Source organism: Symphodus melops, assembly GCF_947650265.1.
Source record: "Symphodus melops genome assembly, chromosome: 13".
NCBI lineage: Eukaryota > Metazoa > Chordata > Actinopteri > Labriformes > Labridae > Symphodus > Symphodus melops.
This window is the reverse complement of record NC_136703.1, coordinates 15519837-15537934: the sequence shown is the minus strand read 5'-3', so window position 1 is coordinate 15537934 and position 18098 is coordinate 15519837. Positions and strand designations below refer to the sequence as shown.

The following is an 18098-nucleotide window of genomic DNA, read 5'->3' as shown; positions in this document are numbered from 1 at the left end:
CAAGACAAGCACGCCAACCCTGAAGCCAAGGATGAACTGAAACGACCACACATATTTTCATATCAAATGAAATTAAATCACACATTTTTTTCAGGTTATGGATGTTTTATTTTAGGGAAACATAGTAAATTAATGCCAGAAATATAGTGTGGACTGTTGCAAGCATAAACAAATGAATGGATCCAAGAAACACATAAATACCTTTAAAAAAGAAAGAAACCCTACTATCACCTTTACTTGGAAGCAGAAATCCAAATATCCTAATGTGTCAAAGTAAAAAAAAAACAAACGGCAAAATAAAACATGGGTACAATAACTGTTTTTGTATCTCACCTTTGCAACTGCCAGCCATGCACCCTAAGGTTGACCTTTAATCAAACAAAACAAGTCTAAGGTTACAATTTGTTTTTCAGTAAACTGACATAAGCTGATGACAGCAGGATTATGTAAAACGATTAAGATTTACTACGAGAATTAAAGATATCAACAATAAAAAGATATAGTACAATAAGGTCAGTATCATTAAAAGGGGAGATGGAGAGAGTTAAAGGCAAATTTGAAACACACATCAATAACATGTCCTTACAAGGCCTTGTAAGACATACAGTACATAATATACTTTATAGAAGAGAAGGCTATTGTCTAAAGAAAAAATATTGAACTTGTGAAATACATCACTCATGTTCAACCAACTGATTAACACAATCAAATGAATCTCTAGTACACAAAAAAAGGTCCTAAAAACTCAACTTAACATGATTAACCTGATTGTGCCTCTATGTAGAGTACAATGTCTTCCAGTAAAGTGGTGGATTCTATGTCACTCTGAGTAGCTGTTTATTCCATTACCCATCTGAGCCGTAAAATGTGGCTTTCAGGGGGTAACTTTGGCATGAAAACAATGGGTTAGGTCAGTGACGCAGAAGGCCTTTACATGCATACAGTACGTAGACACTTATTACCCACCCACACAAATAGACACACATTCACTGCATGCAGACCTGCACTGGAGAAAACAAACCACACACACACACGCACACACGCACGCACACACACACACACACACACACACACACGCACACACTCACACTCACACTTGTAAGTACATGTAAATATTTCGGCATGGGAAAATATCTCATACAATCTAGTTTACCCCTGCATAGCGCCTGAGTCAGAATATATGCCTGAAGGAGCCAAGCCAATGACGGGGGAGAAAGCATTCACAAATGTGATGTATGGACACAAATGACAAAATGATACCCCGTCTCAAGTTATGAACCATAACCCCTAAATGTTCTCTTCTTGACCCCTGCTCTCAAGGCACTAAATGTAGGTGATACTGTGTATAATCCACTTAGACATTGTCTTAATTTAACCCATTTTACATTAACATAATTTTTTTTCCATCTTTTTTCACGTCCCCATCGTCTTTGGCCTGGTTATGACCGTTTCCAACTTCATTCAAATCATGGCACATTTCAACAAGTTTACATGTACTCAACTTCAAATCACCCCCGACCATCTGCCCTTAGAGATTTCATTTTGTAACCAAAAATGGTACATAACCAATGTAGAGACCAAGGATTGAGGTGTAGAAGCCGACAGCATCAAATCATTTAAGATCTGCATTAATTTGCCAGGGATAACTGGGTGATGACAAATTGAGCATCTGCAAAACTTTTCTGGGCCCTTCCCAAAACTCTCCCAAATGTCAAGTCTCAATGGAAGCTGCCCTCTCATCGGTTCTTGACAGCAGCCCCCTCCTCTCCCTGAGCCTATAACAGAAGGCAGGTGGACTTCCTGCAACGTTTCTTGGCAGCCAGCGCTGCCCTAGTTGCCATCTCAAAGACTTCCCTCACACCATCTTTGGATTTGGCAGAACATTCTTGGTATCCACTTGCAGTGATGCGGGAGGCCATTTCTTTGCCATCCTCATATTTAACTGGCTCCTGAAGACAAATATGAATGTGCAGGTTAACATCACATTAACGATGTGAACAAACGGCATCAGTTTTGAACAAAAACACACAAAAAAAAAAAACCTGTTTCATTTTGGCAAGCTCTCGTCGGGTGTGTTCATCATTGCGCAAATCCTTCTTATTGCCAACCAGGATGATGGGAACATTCGGGCAGAAGTGCTTCACTTCAGGTGTCCACTTTTCTGGAATATTTTCTACGGTAAAAGGAAAAATGCAGTAATTTTAAAAAATAGGTAAACGTTGTCACAATTGCAAGGCGTTCAGTATAAATGATACAACCAGTGCAAACAAAGACAATACCTAAACTGTCAGGGCTGTCGACTGAGAAGCACATAAGAATGACATCAGTGTCAGGGTAGGAAAGAGGCCGCAGTCTGTCATAGTCCTCCTGACCCGCTGTATCCCAAAGTGCTAGCTCTACCTGAAATGAGACAGAGCTACATGTAAGGACTAACACAAACAAATAAAGCATTTAAGTTTCAACTTAAAGGTTGTCAGTAGATTTTTTACTGAAAAAATTCAAATATAGACTTAAACTAAAGTGATGTACATCACTGCATCACTTATGAGCCTTCATACATGTGTGGTAGTCACTGTGTCTTAAAAGACACTGTCCCTGCCCGTGTTTTAAAGTTCGGTATGTTCTGGTTCTGGGCATGGAGCTGGTGTTTTTCCCTCAGCAAATGACTGAGCGCTCAAGTGACTTTGGAAGTGGATACAATTCTGCAACTGGACATGATCCGAACTGGCGAATATGGTGGACATAGTGGCTAAGAACAGAAAAAAACATCATCATTGTGAAGTGAAACGCCAAGCAAATAAAGCTCGTTCCAGAGACAGGGTGAGACTTGTGTTGGCCTGCTTCCTGCTGGACAGGCAGGTTCCAAAAAAACTCAGGTTAACTTGTGCGAGTATGCGTCCTGCAGAGAGCGTGCACTTCTAGGGGCAGAGCTTCTTAATTTTGCCTCAATGTCACCTCAAACACCAAGTTGCAAGCTTCCTCAAGCCTGATTACCAACGCAAGCTTGACACTTCTTTATGCCTCCTGTGGACAGGGGGTGAGAATTAGCATGTATGCTAAAACACTTAAACACTGCATCTGGTTCGTCCAATGTATCTGGCTGTGATATCCATGCCATATAAAGTCTATCTCGCTATCTTATGTTTGCACCAGCAGCGCATGCAGACACAGAGTGTGTGAGATATGAGTACTAAGTGCGTTTCATGAAGCTGCAACTACTGTTCCCTGCTCCTCTCCCTGCTGTCGTAACAGTGTTATCATAGCGGAGCACGCTGAGACACACCAACATACAGCGCAACGTTGCACAAACACGCACTGAGCGACAGCCACCACAGGCACCTTTTTACTTTTAGTATAAAAGCACACAGATCGAGTCAAGAACACACGTGATCTAGTCAAACTGTCGGTTCGACTTCACTCCGTTTACTCTCACCATTTCTGTAGCTGACACAACAATAGCAACGTCATCTCACAGCCTGCTATATTAATGTTGAGGGGGGAAAAACATATTTGATATAAATAGAAACATAATATACAAATATATAGTATACCCTAAGAAAATGGTAAATAGTATATATATATATATATATATATATATATATATGAAAATCCCCTGTGCACTCCCCTTGCGATCTTGCCCCCTAAAAAATCTCACCTGTTTCCCATCCACCTCAATGTCTGCCACATAGTTCTCAAACACAGTGGGGACGTAGACCTCTGGGAACTGGTCCTTACTGAAGACGATGAGCAGACAAGTTTTCCCACATGCACCATCTCCAACTATCACCAACTTCTTTCTGATAGCAGCCATCTGTGAAAAAAAAGTTCAAAGGAAGTTAACACGTAACTCAAGTTATCAAATTAACTAGGGCTGTAAAGATTAATCATGGTTAAAAATCGATTCAAAGGTGTCAATGTTCGAATCGGTTCTCTGAAAAATTAATCCCAGTAATATCGTGACGCATCGGCAGCTGTAGAGCAGAGGGGGTTGGTTATAATAAGCAGGTGTTATCATGACAGTGAAAGCATTTTGGCTTCCAAAGACAGAAAATAAAAGACAAACACCGAGTGTGAATATTACAACAAGACAGAGAACTTCACAAACAACATTATGCAGCATTTAAATCGACAGCACAATGAGAAGCTTCAATAACCTCCAGATTCTCTAAAAATAAATCATGAGAAGGACGCATCGTGAACTCAGTATCGTGAATCGTATCATACGTTGAGTAAATCTCTACAGGTAACTGAACGACTCTTCACTAATAATACACCAAAACATTACTTCACCAGAACATCAGAAGTAATGTAAGTAAGGTTGGCTATAAATCTATGGGACTTTCTCAAGATAATGCTATTTGTCCTGCTTCTGTTTTGTATTTGTAGAAAGTGCTAAGTTAAGGCTATTTTGCTTCTGGTTTGATAAAGACGTGCTTTTATTTTGAAATGAACTTCCAGTTTAACGAAGTTCGTTTGTTTAACTTGACGACGTGATACAGTAATTGAGAAAAGGTAAACGTTTAAAGCGAAATATTTTCCAACCCCTGAAGAAGCATTAGGCTCTTACGGGGGTTTTGAGAGGTTTATGTGGTCTTTGTATGAACCAGATATAAAAACCATCAGTTCAAGGGTCCTACCATCTTTCGGAGGGATGCTTCAAGTCCCGTTAGAAACGATAAAGACTAGTGTCCTTAAAACTTCATAATTACTTTAAACTGTCCAGAGTTACGACCCGCAAAAACACAAAATAACATGCATGCAAACAGAGGATCGGCCTCGGAAGTACAGGGTGTAAACATAACATTTCCATGCAGTGTTCCCATTTGTAGTTCAGTCCGGGCCTGTCAAACCAGCTAACATTAGCTAGGTTAGCAAGAGAGCTAACCTAGCCTCAATGGTTTTCAACTGCTGTCATTCAGAGTTTTCTCCCTAAAACCGAAACTACAGTTATTCATGGTACAGCTGAGAAACGTATGTTACCGAAGCAATAACCGGCTTAAAGATTACAAGCTATCTCAAAGAGTGGTTACCGCTTGATGTTTCTGTGTCCGCCTTTCTCCTCTTCCTGACCGACTGGAAAACTCCGCCCACTTCTCAAAAGGCGTAATACGTCATCAGTTAGAAGGCTACGTCACATTTCCTTAAAGCGATATTTATAAATTCAGTTAAAAATGAATTTGAATCAATTAAGGACATCATATAAGTATATAATTAATATATAGTAATATAACAAAAAACATCTACAATACACATCAAATGATAATATAAAACTTTACTTTTTTTATTGATTATAAATAAATGTATATAAAGTATATATAAATAATACAATATATTTAATTCATTCTCCGTCCATATGTATATTTGAAGAAGACACATTTTTTGTTTAAAAAATTGATACATTATTTTGTCATATTATGGATTTATGTACTATATGACCATTTTTGGGTTGTTTTTTTTCAACCATCATAGTTATCCATCCATGGGAAGGCTAATTTAGATGTAAAGGACTTTATGTATTTACATCTCAATATGTATGAAAGACAGCATATATATAGTATCAGTTGCAGATTATTAATTTATATTTATTTGAAGTACCACAAAAATTGCTCACAATCATGACTACTACATCTAGCCAGCTGAGATTTATTTTTCACATTTGAATTTATGAATCCCAGTCTTCTCTGCCTCACATGCATTTATATCTCTCACTCCAGCAAGGGGAACAGAGGACTCTTCTGTGCCTTGAGGACCAGGGCACGGAGTCTGTCTGAACTGTATCAGTTATCACACTGAGATTCTTCAAAAGCTTCTCCATGAAAGTAGCTTATCTCTGACAGCACCCTTAAAGTTAGTGTGCATCCCCTCTCAATGTCATCCTCCTCCTCAGAGTTTATTTAATCTAATGAGATTGAGAAGTTCCCAGATTCCAGAGTAGCATACTCCTGCTTTGCTTCATTTGTTTCTATGGACACTGGAGGTAAAGTTGCTCTGATTGGCTCTTCAGCTCAGCCAGTCTCAGGTCTACTTTCTGGCGGTGGTTGTGGTGGTGCTGTTGCTGCGCTGGTAGAACAGCACGTAGGCTTGATTGGTCTGAAGCTGATTCTCTGAGACTGGAGTCACACTGTAGGAAGGCAGGAGGACTTGGTCACAAACTGTGAAACTGTTCAGATTTATTTAAAAGATGTCTCATTACAGATGGCCCAAAGACACAATACTCTTTATAAAAGATGGTCTTCTACAAGTAGTTGGCTGGGAACACATTTGAAAAAATAATTTGAGTGCAAGATAAAAGTTACCTGGAGTCATTGTAGAAACACCAACCACTTTCATCTGAACAGCAGGCAGTATAGTGACCCATGTTCACCGTTCCAGCATGGTTACAGATTGCATATAAATCATAAAGAACTGGGCCTGTAGAGATATCAAAAAAGATATAATTACCAACTTTTTGAAAAAAATCTCACAAATAAAGTAATTGATCACATGCAAAGAACTTTAAATAGGCGATGAGAAAGTGACACTAAGCTCTAGATGTGCTAGTGATTATTTGCTAATTTTCAATGTTATCATTTTATTATTATTATTATGTATTAGTCGGTTGATTACTTCAATTATTCAACAGTAAACCATATCTTTTGGTAAACTTTCACAGTCAACTTTTCACATCATAAAATCAAGCATCTTACATTTAATTATGAGACATGAAATAGCCAACATAATAAATCACACAACGGACATTCAAAAAAAGGAACCACCAAAGACTGCATGCCATCTGGAAACTCTATAGAACTCTATCTTTCTCTATAGAAAGGACTCTATGTCGCCCCCCCCATCTCCTCCTACTGTTATATCAAAGCATTGTCCTGCTTTACTGTTCCTCCTGCTTCTTCAATATGCTTACAGTCAAAAACCAGGTCAAACTCACACGTGTCACAGACATTGCAGTCACACTAATCGGACTCCCCACACCCAACCCTGTCAGAACTCCACGCAAAGGCCATCTCACGCATTGCACACACAATAGCACTAGACATCTTTCACCCTCTCAACTGCCACCTCACCATCATGCTTTCCGGACGCAGATACAGGTCCCTGTTGTGCAGGAGGGTGCAATACGGCGAAAGTCTAGTGCCCGCAGCCATTGCAGTCCTCAACATAGATCCACCTCAGTCCCATTCACCTGTCTTTCCATATGCACTGTATGTCCTGTTGTCCCCCAGGTATGTCCCCCTGTCATTCTTTGTTGGCGCGCAGCCCTTAAATTGTACTGTATGGTGAAAAAGAATTTCCCCTCGGGGACAATAAAGTCTAACGTCTAAATCTGTTGTTGAGTATGGCTGGAGATTTTTCGGCAGATCATTTAAAAAAAACCTTTATGTAGTTATGATGGCAGATAGTTACAGAGAGTTACTTTCCTATAAAGGTTTGACCTCTGGCTTCATGTTTTGTCTTTTTGACTAACCTCAAATAAAAGATGTCTGTGTGTGTGTGTGTGTGTGTGTGTGTGTGTGTGTGTGTGTGTGTGTGTGTGTGTGTGTGTGTTTCTGTATTTATTTAATATTTGCTATCTGGCAAGACACTTTTTTATACTATCTGATGTAAATACTCTACACATACTCTACAATACACCTGAATTGGAGTTTTTGTTGTTTTGTGGCTGACTGTATGTATGAACTTTAAGGTGAAGCTTTAATTTCGTTATATAATCGTATAATAACAATAAAGACATTCTATTCTATGTTTACAAAAGGAGATTAGGCCCAGGGAAAAGATGAAACCTGCGGAAGGATAAACTTGAGGAAAGCATTTGTTTTGTTACCACAGTCGAGAGGCCCGTAAGGTCCAAGGTCCAGATTAGTGAGTGGGAAGGACACGTATGTAGTACTTTTACTGATCGACCACCGAGACATTGTGAATCGATTCAAATCTGATGGAGAAAGTTAAGCTTCATCATAACCTCTTGAAGACAAACACAAGTTTCTGATTAGGTAAGTATCCTAAAAAAATACTTCAATACTTCAAAGGATACGGATGACAATAACCTGGGGAAACCTTTGGATGGACAGCCGCTTTGTGCACTCCGTATGTCTGTTACACCTCTCACACATCTGAAATACACCAAAAACAAAACAAAAAAAACAACTCCATATCTTGAAACACAGACTGAATTGTAGCTGTTAACTATTCAATGAGCAATTGTTTGTGTGTAAGTATTTGTTGGCATAGAGTTCAACCCTCCATATCTAGAAGACTCAAGTAAATGAACAATGACACATTTTTAAATTAGTTCGATTGCTAAATTCCTCATGTGCTATTTCTATTTCTTCTGCCTCGTCTGATGTCTGTGATATATGTGAATTAATTGTTTTACATTGATGAAGACAACGTAAAAGCAACTTTCTTCCTACTTTCTCTGCACACATCTACTGATGCAGTTGTTAGTATTACTCCCCATAAATAGCAAATATGCAAAAATATAATTAACTGAATGTATACAATAACAAAAGTATCAATTCGCTATAAGGACTGCAGATGTAAATTAGCCTAAAGCTAGCTCTGGTGCAATGCTTGAAATGGTTATATTTATGTTTTTTTATTGCACAATGTCCCTCACAAATAAAGTCGAAAATAGAAATTGAAAATAGCTGTTAAAGAAACCTTGCTTTATTGTGTTCCTAGCTCAACTGTGCTTGTCATTGACCTCAAGACCGAATGTAATCCCTTGGTTTTGCTCTTACAGGTGAATTCTCCTTGTCCAGTTTCTCCTCCTGAGAGAAGAGGTCCAGGCACTGCCTCAGCGTCACCTCCCCTGAGGAGCTCTTCTTAGGAATAGGCAGGGATAGGTCACAGAACACATCGAATGTGTTGGAGTAGTGGGAACACACAGAGCAATGCAGCGAGCTCCGCAACTGGCCCGAGAACAGATCTGTGAAGAGGATGGTGGGAATAATGAATACATTTCCTTCTTTAAACCTTAGAGTACAGTTGAGACTGAGGGATAACCGAGACTGGATTGCTCTCCTTACCCACTATTCTGCTATCATCTCTCTCCAAGTGTTTCTTCCACATGGCTGCTGCCTCTTCTGAAATCCTGGGAGGAGGAAAAAGAGTCAAAATTATGATAAACTTCTATCTTTTTTTCCTCCATTAAATCCATATTCATATTGGAATGCTGAACCGCCTCTCTCTAAAGAAATTTAATCTTATTCTCCAAAAAGAAAAATCTGGAAGTAATTGTTTACATGCAGAGATATACTTAACATTACTGATGCATTATATCCCCTTCCTTTTTGAATTGTTGGTATAGAGTTGGAATTATATCACAATATATAGAATCCTAACTAATGTACCATAATCTCTATCTCATTATTATTTTTAAAAAATGTGTATATACTTTATAAATCCCCGAAGGAGAAATTCTGGTTCGCACCCTGTTATCTTAGAGACATGCTTCTCACACACACAGGCCTGAATCACACACATGCACAAGCAGGACCTGTGGACATGCATTAATGGAGAGATTTCAAGGTGCGGTTGCAGAGGCGCCCCCTCAGCTACTGGTGGTTCAGTGCTTTGCTCAAGGGCACTTCGACAGTGCTCGAGAAGTGGTCTTGCACCTCTCCAGCTGCCAGACCAACTTCCATTTTTTGATCCGCATCGGGAGTTGAACTGGCGACCAAGTCCCTACATACTGAGATACTGCCGCCCCCATCATAAGATACTTGCCAATACACAGCCCGAGTACACACCTAAATCTGGCATATTTCTGTTCAGGGTCCTTCCCTGTTCGTCGAACATAGGGTCTGCGGTTGATTTCTGTGTGCAGCTTGTCCAAAAGGAACCTCAGAAACTCCTGAGCATCTTGTTGACTGGAATAAACAGAGACACACAGTGAGATGTCTAAATGCCTTGGGTACAGACAGAAGTTCCTCCCTTGCCCTCAAGCTGTTGTTGTGACACAGAAGTTGACTGCATTTCATTTGTAGCACAATATTTTAAAAGCTTTGTGATTCACAGACTCATGTGTGTGTTTGCTTTGTGCAGCACTAATGCCTTTTACACACAAGTCTAATGAGAGCAGCTTACCTTTAGGAAAAGAAAAAAAACATTGACAGTACATTCTTACCTGTAACCACTGAAGTAAGGCACTGCTTCTTTGAATAGGCTGTAAAACTGGCGCGGGTTGACTGTGTTTCCGTCACTGACATCCCAGAGGCCTGACAGCACCTGGGAGAAGGCTGGATGCAGAGGGACACGTCAAAGTAAACAAAAACAAAAAATGAAGAAAATCACTATTTGGAAATAATATAATAGCAGAGGAGCGATCTGAGGGTAGGGTACCTTCCATGAGTTTAGCATCCTCTTTGGAGAACTTTTCCTGTTTGTAGGACTTGAGGAGGCAGTAGTCTCGTAGGCCATGTGTGTGAGACAAACATTGAACTACTGCGTTCAGGAAACACTGGCATTGAGAAAAAATTAAGAAATGGTATGTTCACACATGAAAGCTTTGTAAATATGTTTAAAGCATTTTCTTCATCATGAAACTTACTGTGTTTCCTATGTTTCTAAGGCCGACCCTTCCAACTCCCAAGGTGAGCTGCTCTTTCTAAAAATACATTTGAAAAAAAGGAAGTTATTTACCCAAAAATTGATCAAGACCAATGTGATCCATGGCAAGGGCCCGACAACATGGTACTTGTCTGTCTTCTTTAACCCCATAATGTCTGTGTGTGTACAGAATAGATGGGACAGATTTAGCCCTCTTATCACATTAACATAACAAGAGAGGCTAAAAGGAGGTCAGTCCCAAGCACTCATCCTATTAGAAACCCAGGGAGTGCTGACAGGGGTTTAAACACGTGTGTGTCAATGTGTACTCTCCATTAATTCCTTTACACAATATCTCTGTCTGTGTTCACGTTTGTCTCCTTGGCGTCCCATGAATCCCACTTTACTGAAATCTTTTAACACCTGTTCTCTATGCCTGTGCATACGATAACAGTTTTTACAGTGTTGTGTTTTACCCACCTCATTGTCAGCGACCAGAAGCAGCCCCATCAGTGAGGTGTAGAGGACAGACTGGGAAATGTCGGCGGTCTCTCTTTGCAGACCGTTCTGAGACACCAGGGTTCGACACAAGGCCTTGCAGGAGGGCTCTATGTTGACGCCACTGGCTCCGGGCATCCTGTTTCACTAAACCTCAGGAGATGTGTTTAGCCTCAGAAAGGCTTCCTTGAGATATGACAAATAGGTGGTTTTGCACCTCAGCTTTTTCCACATGCAGGGTCACAGGTGAATGCAAAGAGATGGAAGGTCAAGAGCTGTTTAGCAGAGTCACAATTTCCTCTTGCTTTAATGAAAGTATGAAGCAAATGATCTGTTTCCAGGCAAATAACGAGGGACGTCATTCACAGCTGAGGGAAAAAGAACATTTGTAAATGAGCGTCCCTTAAAGGTAAATCCTTGTCTTGAATAGATCGAGTTGATCCACTCTGGCTCACTTTCTCTCGGCCATAATTACAGCATGTAGAGAAGCTCATAGAGTCAAGGTCTGACAGAGGCCTTGATGACTTCATATATTGACAAAATGAAATGCTATTTGAAGATGAAAATTCAAGTTTCATCAATGAATAAAGTGGTCTACGAAACAGTGCATGCTAATGTTACAACTACTGTCGAACTTTGTTTTGAGGTGTTAGCACACTCTCGCTGTTGTTTCATACTAGTAAGTGGAAGAAATCTTACAAAGTTAGTTTACAAATACATTACATTGACAAATAAACAGAGCAGTTTGGACTCACCTGATCATTCAGTCACTCTATCTGTGGACAAACTGTCCCCACTGAACTGTTCCCATCACCTGCTGAGCTGTTAAAAATGCAGAAGGGGACGTCTACTGTTACACTGTAAGCACTGACTGTAGGCTAGAACTGAAAGTCTACCTCTCTCTCTCTCTGTCTCTCTCCTGCCGTGTCACTGGTGTCAAAGGGAGATAAAGAGATAGGTAGGTAGGTAGAGAGAGAGAGAGAGAGAGAGAGACAGAGAGAGAGAGAGAGAGGGAGAGGGAGAGAGAGAGAGAGAGAGAGAAAGAGAGCGAGAACAAGGGGGATAAGCATCACTAATCTTTTCTTTCTAAATCTTGTCGTCTATACTTAGACTTGTCTTTGTGTACTTTGCCAAGAGTACCTGTACATGCTTCCAGTGTCAGTTTATTTAAAAAAAAACATCAACAACAATAATAGAAAAAAACAACTTTACCAAGAGAGTCCACATTCAATAATACTGTTAAAGATGTGTAACACACTACATCCCAATCATGAAAACCACCCAAGTTGGAAATTCAAGGCAGATGTCTAACCACAATTGTCCTTCATATTTTATTTACAACAAATTCAATGTACAGATCTATAGACATCCCAAAGGCCCACTTGTGTTCAGTCTTCAAAAAAAGGAAGTTAGCGGCCGGTGTGGTCCTCCATGTCCGTGTCCGAGCTGAGGCTAAGCTCGGCTATGTGGTAGAGGGCGGGATCAGTATGGGGGGAGAGCTGCGACTGTCTGGTCTGAGCTGTGCGGTCTCTGGACTGGACGATGGCCTGGCGCAGACAAGTGATCCACTGCTGCTTGCTGAAGGAGTCGTTGGCCTGCAGGCTGTAAGGGTTTGCTTTGGAGCGCCCTCTGCTGCTCACACGGAAACAGTTCCTCACTAAAGAGAAGGAGAGAAAGAGAGAGGTGAAGGAAGGGCGTTTAGTGAAAGTGCGTATGAGGGTATTTCTTCAACTCGTTGGGTAGTGTGGCAATCTGTTTCCCTAATTTATGGGCTTTGCTGTTGCCTTAGCGTAACTATCCTGTCCATTATTTCTCCAGCAAAATATAAATGAGCCTAAAATGTGTGCAATTTAACCATCTTGTTAACCTACAATCTTTCCTTTTTAATTACAATAAATCATTATTTGGTTTGGAATAAGTGCTCAGAGAAATGAAACCGTTTGACAAATTGACCTTTTGAGTTTGAATCTTTCCTTCTACACTGTTGTTCATATACTGTATTAAGTTATCAATGAACACTACAGGGCAGAAATAATCAGTTTAACAATATTTATGTTTGTTTCGCAGCATGTAGAAGTTACCTTTATCATTTCCAGTGAATGCCCCCCTGAAGGAGCCCCCTCCAGCGGCCTCCCCGTCTGGGATCTCCTCCAGATTAATCAGGGCATTGGGAAGAGGCTGTCTGTACACATTGAACACCTGACCTCCATCCTTGTCCTCCCCTGGTCTGGACAGCACCAACGCCAACTCAAACAGGAAGACATGCAGCCGCTGCCAAAGAAGACAGATGTTTGAACTGTATTCATCAATACACAGAGCGACATTAAGAAGAGCCATGGAACAAGATATGCAGTGCTGAAGTGCTGGCGGATAACAAATACGTTCACAGTAGGGGCAAAGAGGTGCAAAGATGTGTAAATGAGATTTACTCTGCCTTGGAATCCAAAGATGTGTCTCACTGAAATGTAAGTGTGTTAACACACGGCAACAGGGTGAAGTTACCTGGCCCTTGTTGTTCTTCAGCTCTCCGTGGCAGTACAGGAAGCGGGACATCTGGATCTCTGGTAGTCTCTGACTCTCATCGAGGTAGCTGAGACCTCGCCTGTAGAACTGACACTCGGCCTCTCCTGTCTTCTTGTCCACCTCCCCCACAATGCTCTGGATTAACTCCAACTGAACACAACAAAGTGTGATGTAGAATTAAAGTTTTTATCATTTGGTTGATTAAGAAAGAAATGTCCTATGAAATGTGCTAAGTGTAAAAAAAAACCATGCTCTATACTGATTCCAATACGAGTAATTATTGCCCATGACTTGAAGATTGAAGGCGCCTTATATTGAAAACCGTCATCTGAACTGGCAGATATTAGAAGAAACAATGAACCAGCCAAACCGGTAGTCATAATGACCTTGTTATTTTCATATTACTGCTGTCATATCACAGGATTACTGGCCCCTGCAGTGTCAGCTAACAACATTGTTTGCTGCCAATTGGACGCAGTTCAGTGTGAAGTGCTTCAGATTTGTATAATGGAGCTTTAGCCAAATTGCCTTGCTTGCAAACTGATGGATTTTTTTTTTTTTTCCAGTGAGAGTGACAGGAAATGTGAGGAGAGAAAGTACGAGGTGACGTGCACCAAACAACATCAAGACAGGGAGTTGGACCTACAGCATGATGACAACCGCAGCCTTTGTGCTTCTAAAAAATCTGACAAGCTGTGAAATTGGAAAATAAAGCAAAAGGGAGCAATAAATAGAAGATTTTTTCAGTGTTTTCAAATTTCCATGTAAGTCAAATGAATTCGGATTGCAGTTTCGCTTCATCATTCATCAACTTTAACACAATACTGTACTAGACTAGGTCTGCTGCACATTTAAACTCAGCATTTACTTTGAACAGGTGTTAAACTTTTTTTTATGCATGTGCATGTGTGAACACAAACTTACAGCGTCAGGTAATGTGTCCTCGTCTGGGTGATCTGGAGGTGTGCACTTCTGAATCTCTTTCAACAGCAGCGGGTATTTTACTAAACGACTTCGGGGGAGATCTAAGAAGTTCCACAAGTCCAGTTTCCTGCTAAATGAAGACTCCTGACACAGGCGCAGGAAGTGCTCCACTCTTTTCTCTTGCTTCTTTTGGTCCAGCAGAGCTTTAGCCTCCACCTGGTTACAGCAATATGTTACATAGGCCTCCAAATAAGGAAACTACAGGAAGGATGAGGGAGAGGGGAGGAGGGACAAGACGAGAAATGTGTCAGATAAAAGCAGAGATGCACATAATCGGAACTCTGTGACATTGAGGAACAAAACTGAGAAAACGCAGGAACTGGAGTGAGGGAAGGTGGGTTGTACCCTTTTTTGTCCTCCTCTATCTTTCTGTCCTTTGTTTCCATGGAGATACCCACCCAGTTCATCAGAGTAGGTCCCACTTGTCCGACTGTCTTTTCTGATCCCCTCAGCCTCTCCAGACGACTCAGGAGATCTAGAGCAAACAAAAAAAGAACTAACTAAATGGCATTGATTTTTTATTTTTTTTTTGCTGACTAAACACTGGTGTTACTACAGCTTGACGAAACACCTCACTACGCTCATTTGGAGTCCAAACATGACAAACATGACAATGGCAAACCCACGTTGCAGTCGTCAAATGCAACCGTAAGTGCATGAATGAACAGTCTCTTTGTTTAACTTTATGCAGTAAGAGGTGCAAAGCAGAAAGATGGTTTACCTTCATGCAAAGGGATGAGAGAGTCGAGTGTACCGAAGATTTGTCCAAGTTCACTTTCTGTCATAATATCCAACTTCAGCATGGGCTCATAATACACCTAGTAACATGAATCAATTGTAAGGATAGAATAAGTATAGAAAAAAATAAGAAATAAATGCCAGTATGTGTTATTCAATTCAGAGAACTTGCAGCAGCAGAATGCGTTCTGATATTACGAAATGCATTTGTACCTTCTTGACCAGACTGAGGTCATCGATGAGTTGTCTTTCTCCCTGAGTGAGCTCATAGATCACCTGCAGAAGAGGAGGAACACCATCATGTGTACAGGATGTCATGCAAACACAGTCTCGCCTACAAGGCAGCAGGAGCTTTCACAGCTGATTGTTCGATGAAGGAAGTTGAGCCTAAAGTGCCAGCTCACATCCTCTTTCGTAATTGCTGTGTAGAGCTGCTTCACAGAAACATAGCGCAGGCACTGGTAAGCCAGCCCCACAATGCAACCACAGCACGACCCAAATATCCCTTTAAAAAACACATGGCACCTTATGAAATAAATACACCTGCTTAAAAGGTGCATGAGAGGAAAATGAGTGTGCTGCATCACGCACCTCTTGCCGTTTGATCTCCTTTGCGGTCAGGTCATGACTCTCCACGGTGTCACTCCAGCATTGGCTATTTCGTCTGCGTGGAAACGACGAGGCCTTGGTGCGAGTGCGCAGGGGGGCTGGGGGCAAAGGTCGAGCCTCTGTGCGAAAACTGATAGAGCGCTGTAAAAAGAGGTGAGCAGTCAAATGCAAGCACGTAAAATACATTTGTCCCTCATTCAGTGTGACAGAGAGAGTGCAAGTGTGCTTAGTCTTTGTTACCGAAATGGACTGTCCAATGCGTTTCAGGGCGGGGGTCTTCGTTGGGGTTATGAGCCCTGTTAGGCTGTTTGACTTGACCACTGGTTTGACCCTCTTATTGCTGGGCTCCTGAGTGAAATCAACGTTAAAAAGTTACTAATTTTGGATTTGACACATGCAAACTAGTGATCCCCGAGTTTACCAAGGTAGACGACGAGTGACTACACGAGACGTAAACGTATTAACCCACGTCACACCTGCAGATCAGAAACCTTACCTCTGAATCCTTCATGTGGTCAGACATTTCACCCTCCTCAGCTTCCTCTTCATCCTAATTAAACAGCACAAGTCACACTGCAGGTCACAGTACAGAATATTTTTCAGGTCAAATAGAGAGAGGGTGAGATATTTGGAGGGTTGAGAGATGTTGCATGGTGCAGATCTCTCGTTTCCTGTGTGACACTTTCAAAGAGGAAGAAGGTTGAAACTGTGCCTGTGTAGTAAAACACAAGATGTATGCTTGTTTCTTTTGACTTAAATACCACATCAGCCGTTTAGTTTATTCAGTGCAGTAAGAAAAGGTGCTTAACTCTGAATGTTTCTATTTTTGTTTATAGACATAACGAGCAAATGCTAATTCTGAAACAACTAGGCGTAGTATAAAAGGAATTGAAGTTTTGTTCGTCTAAAAAGCCTCTGTGGGTGCACAGCTTAACTTCTCTGGTTAGCTCTGCACTGAGTATTGTGGTCACAAAGGTACGGTTGAATAACTTCCGCTAGTTACAGAGAGACATGAAGAACAAGCGAAGAAATGCAGTTTGATTGTTCATATGAGATTTAACACTCACCTCTGTGATTCTGATCACAGGTGCAGGGCCTGGGTCTTGTTTTCTCTTCTTCTAAAAGAAGAATTTTCTGTTAGGTTCACTTTTTTTTGTTTGTTTAAGAGAAAGGCTTCAGACAAGGGAAGGAGGTTAAAAAGTTTACAGCGATAAATTGCTAACAAAAAAAAAAAAATACCCCAGCATGGTCACACAGGATGTGTCTCTCTTCTGTTGCTGTGGACCTAAACGAGCAACACTGAATTATTCAAATAGAATTATTCTCATTATTCTAATAAATTCTTGTCTTTATTATGGTTTGGAAAATCTTGTATTAAAGCACACAATTAGTGTTCAATGTGACTTTTCATTATTTCTAGTCTCACTAGAGTGAATTGTATTTTCAAAGTGTAAAACTAAACAGTGATATTCCTAAAAGATACTTAAATCATTCTATAAACAATAATCCATTCCTCAGTCATTGCTTAGCATTGACTGTCAATATGTAGGATGTTTGAAAACTACTCGTAAAAACATACGAGGTATCATACCAGGAAGTCCTTGTTTCACCAGTCTCCTCCACTTCCATCGCGTCTTTGTCTTCAGTGCATCTCCACAGAATCACAACACATTTTCTGAATAAGACCGGTCCACACGATCCAACTTTACACCGAGTTCTGTTCCACTAACAAACGTTTTTGTTTGTCAGAGTTCAGTGCACTCCTTCCTCCTCACTTTCTTCCTCATCTCACAATCGACCACATCCTTTTGAGTTGCACATACTCATGTATCCGCTCTTCGAGGGGAGGAAGGTTTAAAATTCAAGCTTGTGCAAACGTGTTCAAACCTCTTTCAATTGAGGGAACTTTAAACTTTGAGGTAATCAAAATATTGCGCAGCACAGGATTACTCAAGCATAAATTAATAACTTCATTTTAAAAGTACATCAGCTTCCCTGATCTTTCTGTATGCGATCCGGATTTTAAAAAGTCACCATCTGATTAGTTTTCGTTTTAAGTCAGGTAGGCATTTAGCTGATTCAAGCTTCCCGGATATGATCTGAAATGAAACCTTTGATGAAAAAGCCACAAGCAGGTCGGAGGAAAATGTCAAACTTGTACAAGTCAGTGTGAGCTAAGTGCTAAACCAGAAGTGAAG

At 40.7% G+C, this 18098-nt stretch overlaps 3 protein-coding genes across 5 annotated transcripts; all 3 read right to left on the bottom strand.

Moving 5' to 3' along the window:
* Positions 1-84: 84 nt before the first annotated feature.
* On the bottom strand, positions 85-5120 carry LOC306834027 (rho-related GTP-binding protein RhoA-C-like). Of its 2 annotated transcripts, none has more exons than XM_079359756.1 (5): positions 5031-5120; positions 3656-3811; positions 2280-2400; positions 2043-2173; positions 85-1949 (listed from the first exon to the last, which is right to left on the bottom strand). In XM_079359756.1, the coding sequence occupies exons 2-5, from the start codon at positions 3809-3811 to the stop codon at positions 1776-1778; spliced, it is 582 nt and encodes a 193-aa protein (XP_079215882.1). In that variant the 5' UTR covers positions 5031-5120; the 3' UTR covers positions 85-1775. The 2 variants fall into 2 exon arrangements, with proteins under 2 accessions (XP_079215882.1, XP_079215881.1); XM_079359755.1 differs by lacking the exon at positions 5031-5120 and adding an exon at positions 4787-5018.
* Positions 5121-5452: 332 nt separating this feature from the next.
* On the bottom strand, positions 5453-11959 carry usp21 (ubiquitin specific peptidase 21). Its single transcript, XM_079360432.1, has 12 exons — positions 11802-11959; positions 11029-11414; positions 10550-10606; positions 10342-10459; positions 10127-10238; positions 9750-9869; positions 9027-9091; positions 8739-8926; positions 8030-8108; positions 7820-7927; positions 6297-6411; positions 5453-6121 (listed from the first exon to the last, which is right to left on the bottom strand). The coding sequence occupies exons 2-12, from the start codon at positions 11182-11184 to the stop codon at positions 6022-6024; spliced, it is 1218 nt and encodes a 405-aa protein (XP_079216558.1). The 5' UTR covers positions 11185-11414; positions 11802-11959; the 3' UTR covers positions 5453-6021.
* Positions 11960-12189: 230 nt separating this feature from the next.
* Positions 12190-18057, bottom strand: arhgef3l (Rho guanine nucleotide exchange factor (GEF) 3, like). 2 transcript variants are annotated; one of them, XM_079359363.1, is made up of 13 exons: positions 17492-18057; positions 17140-17185; positions 16968-17018; positions 16397-16450; positions 16141-16248; positions 15883-16041; positions 15505-15567; positions 15275-15371; positions 14952-15028; positions 14494-14751; positions 13549-13719; positions 13128-13317; positions 12190-12703 (listed from the first exon to the last, which is right to left on the bottom strand). In XM_079359363.1, exons 1-13 carry the CDS (start codon positions 17527-17529, stop codon positions 12456-12458), a joined length of 1560 nt encoding a protein of 519 aa, XP_079215489.1. In that variant the 5' UTR covers positions 17530-18057; the 3' UTR covers positions 12190-12455. The 2 variants fall into 2 exon arrangements, with proteins under 2 accessions (XP_079215489.1, XP_079215490.1); XM_079359364.1 differs by having other exon boundaries at positions 16968-17015.
* Between the last annotated feature and the right edge of the window lie 41 nt (positions 18058-18098).

Bases quoted from the DNA above. Each gene is read 5' to 3' on its own strand.
- usp21 (XM_079360432.1), bottom strand. From the start codon at position 11,184: ATGCCCGGAGCCAGTGGCGTCAACATAGAGCCCTCCTGCAAGGCCTTG. The intron at 10,607-11,028 runs GTGGGTAAAACA...ATGTATTTTTAG, and splicing joins TTCTGGTCGCTGACAATGAG to AAAGAGCAGCTCACCTTGGG. The intron at 8,109-8,738 runs GTAAGAGCAAAA...GGTGTATTTCAG, and splicing joins TGGACAAGGAGAATTCACCT to ATGTGTGAGAGGTGTAACAG.
- arhgef3l (XM_079359363.1), bottom strand. From the start codon at position 17,529: ATGGAAGTGGAGGAGACTGGTGAAACAAGGACTTCCTG. The intron at 17,186-17,491 runs GTATGATACCTC...TTGCTCGTTTAG, and splicing joins GGTGAAACAAGGACTTCCTG to GTCCACAGCAACAGAAGAGA. The intron at 15,029-15,274 runs GTAAACCATCTT...TGTTTGCTCTAG, and splicing joins TCTCATCCCTTTGCATGAAG to ATCTCCTGAGTCGTCTGGAG.
- LOC306834027 (XM_079359755.1), bottom strand. From the start codon at position 4,810: ATGGAAATGTTATGTTTACACCCT. The intron at 3,812-4,786 runs GTACTTCCGAGG...TTTTTTTCACAG, and splicing joins AAATGTTATGTTTACACCCT to ATGGCTGCTATCAGAAAGAA. The intron at 2,401-3,655 runs GTGAGATTTTTT...GTCTCATTTCAG, and splicing joins TTGAGGTGGATGGGAAACAG to GTAGAGCTAGCACTTTGGGA.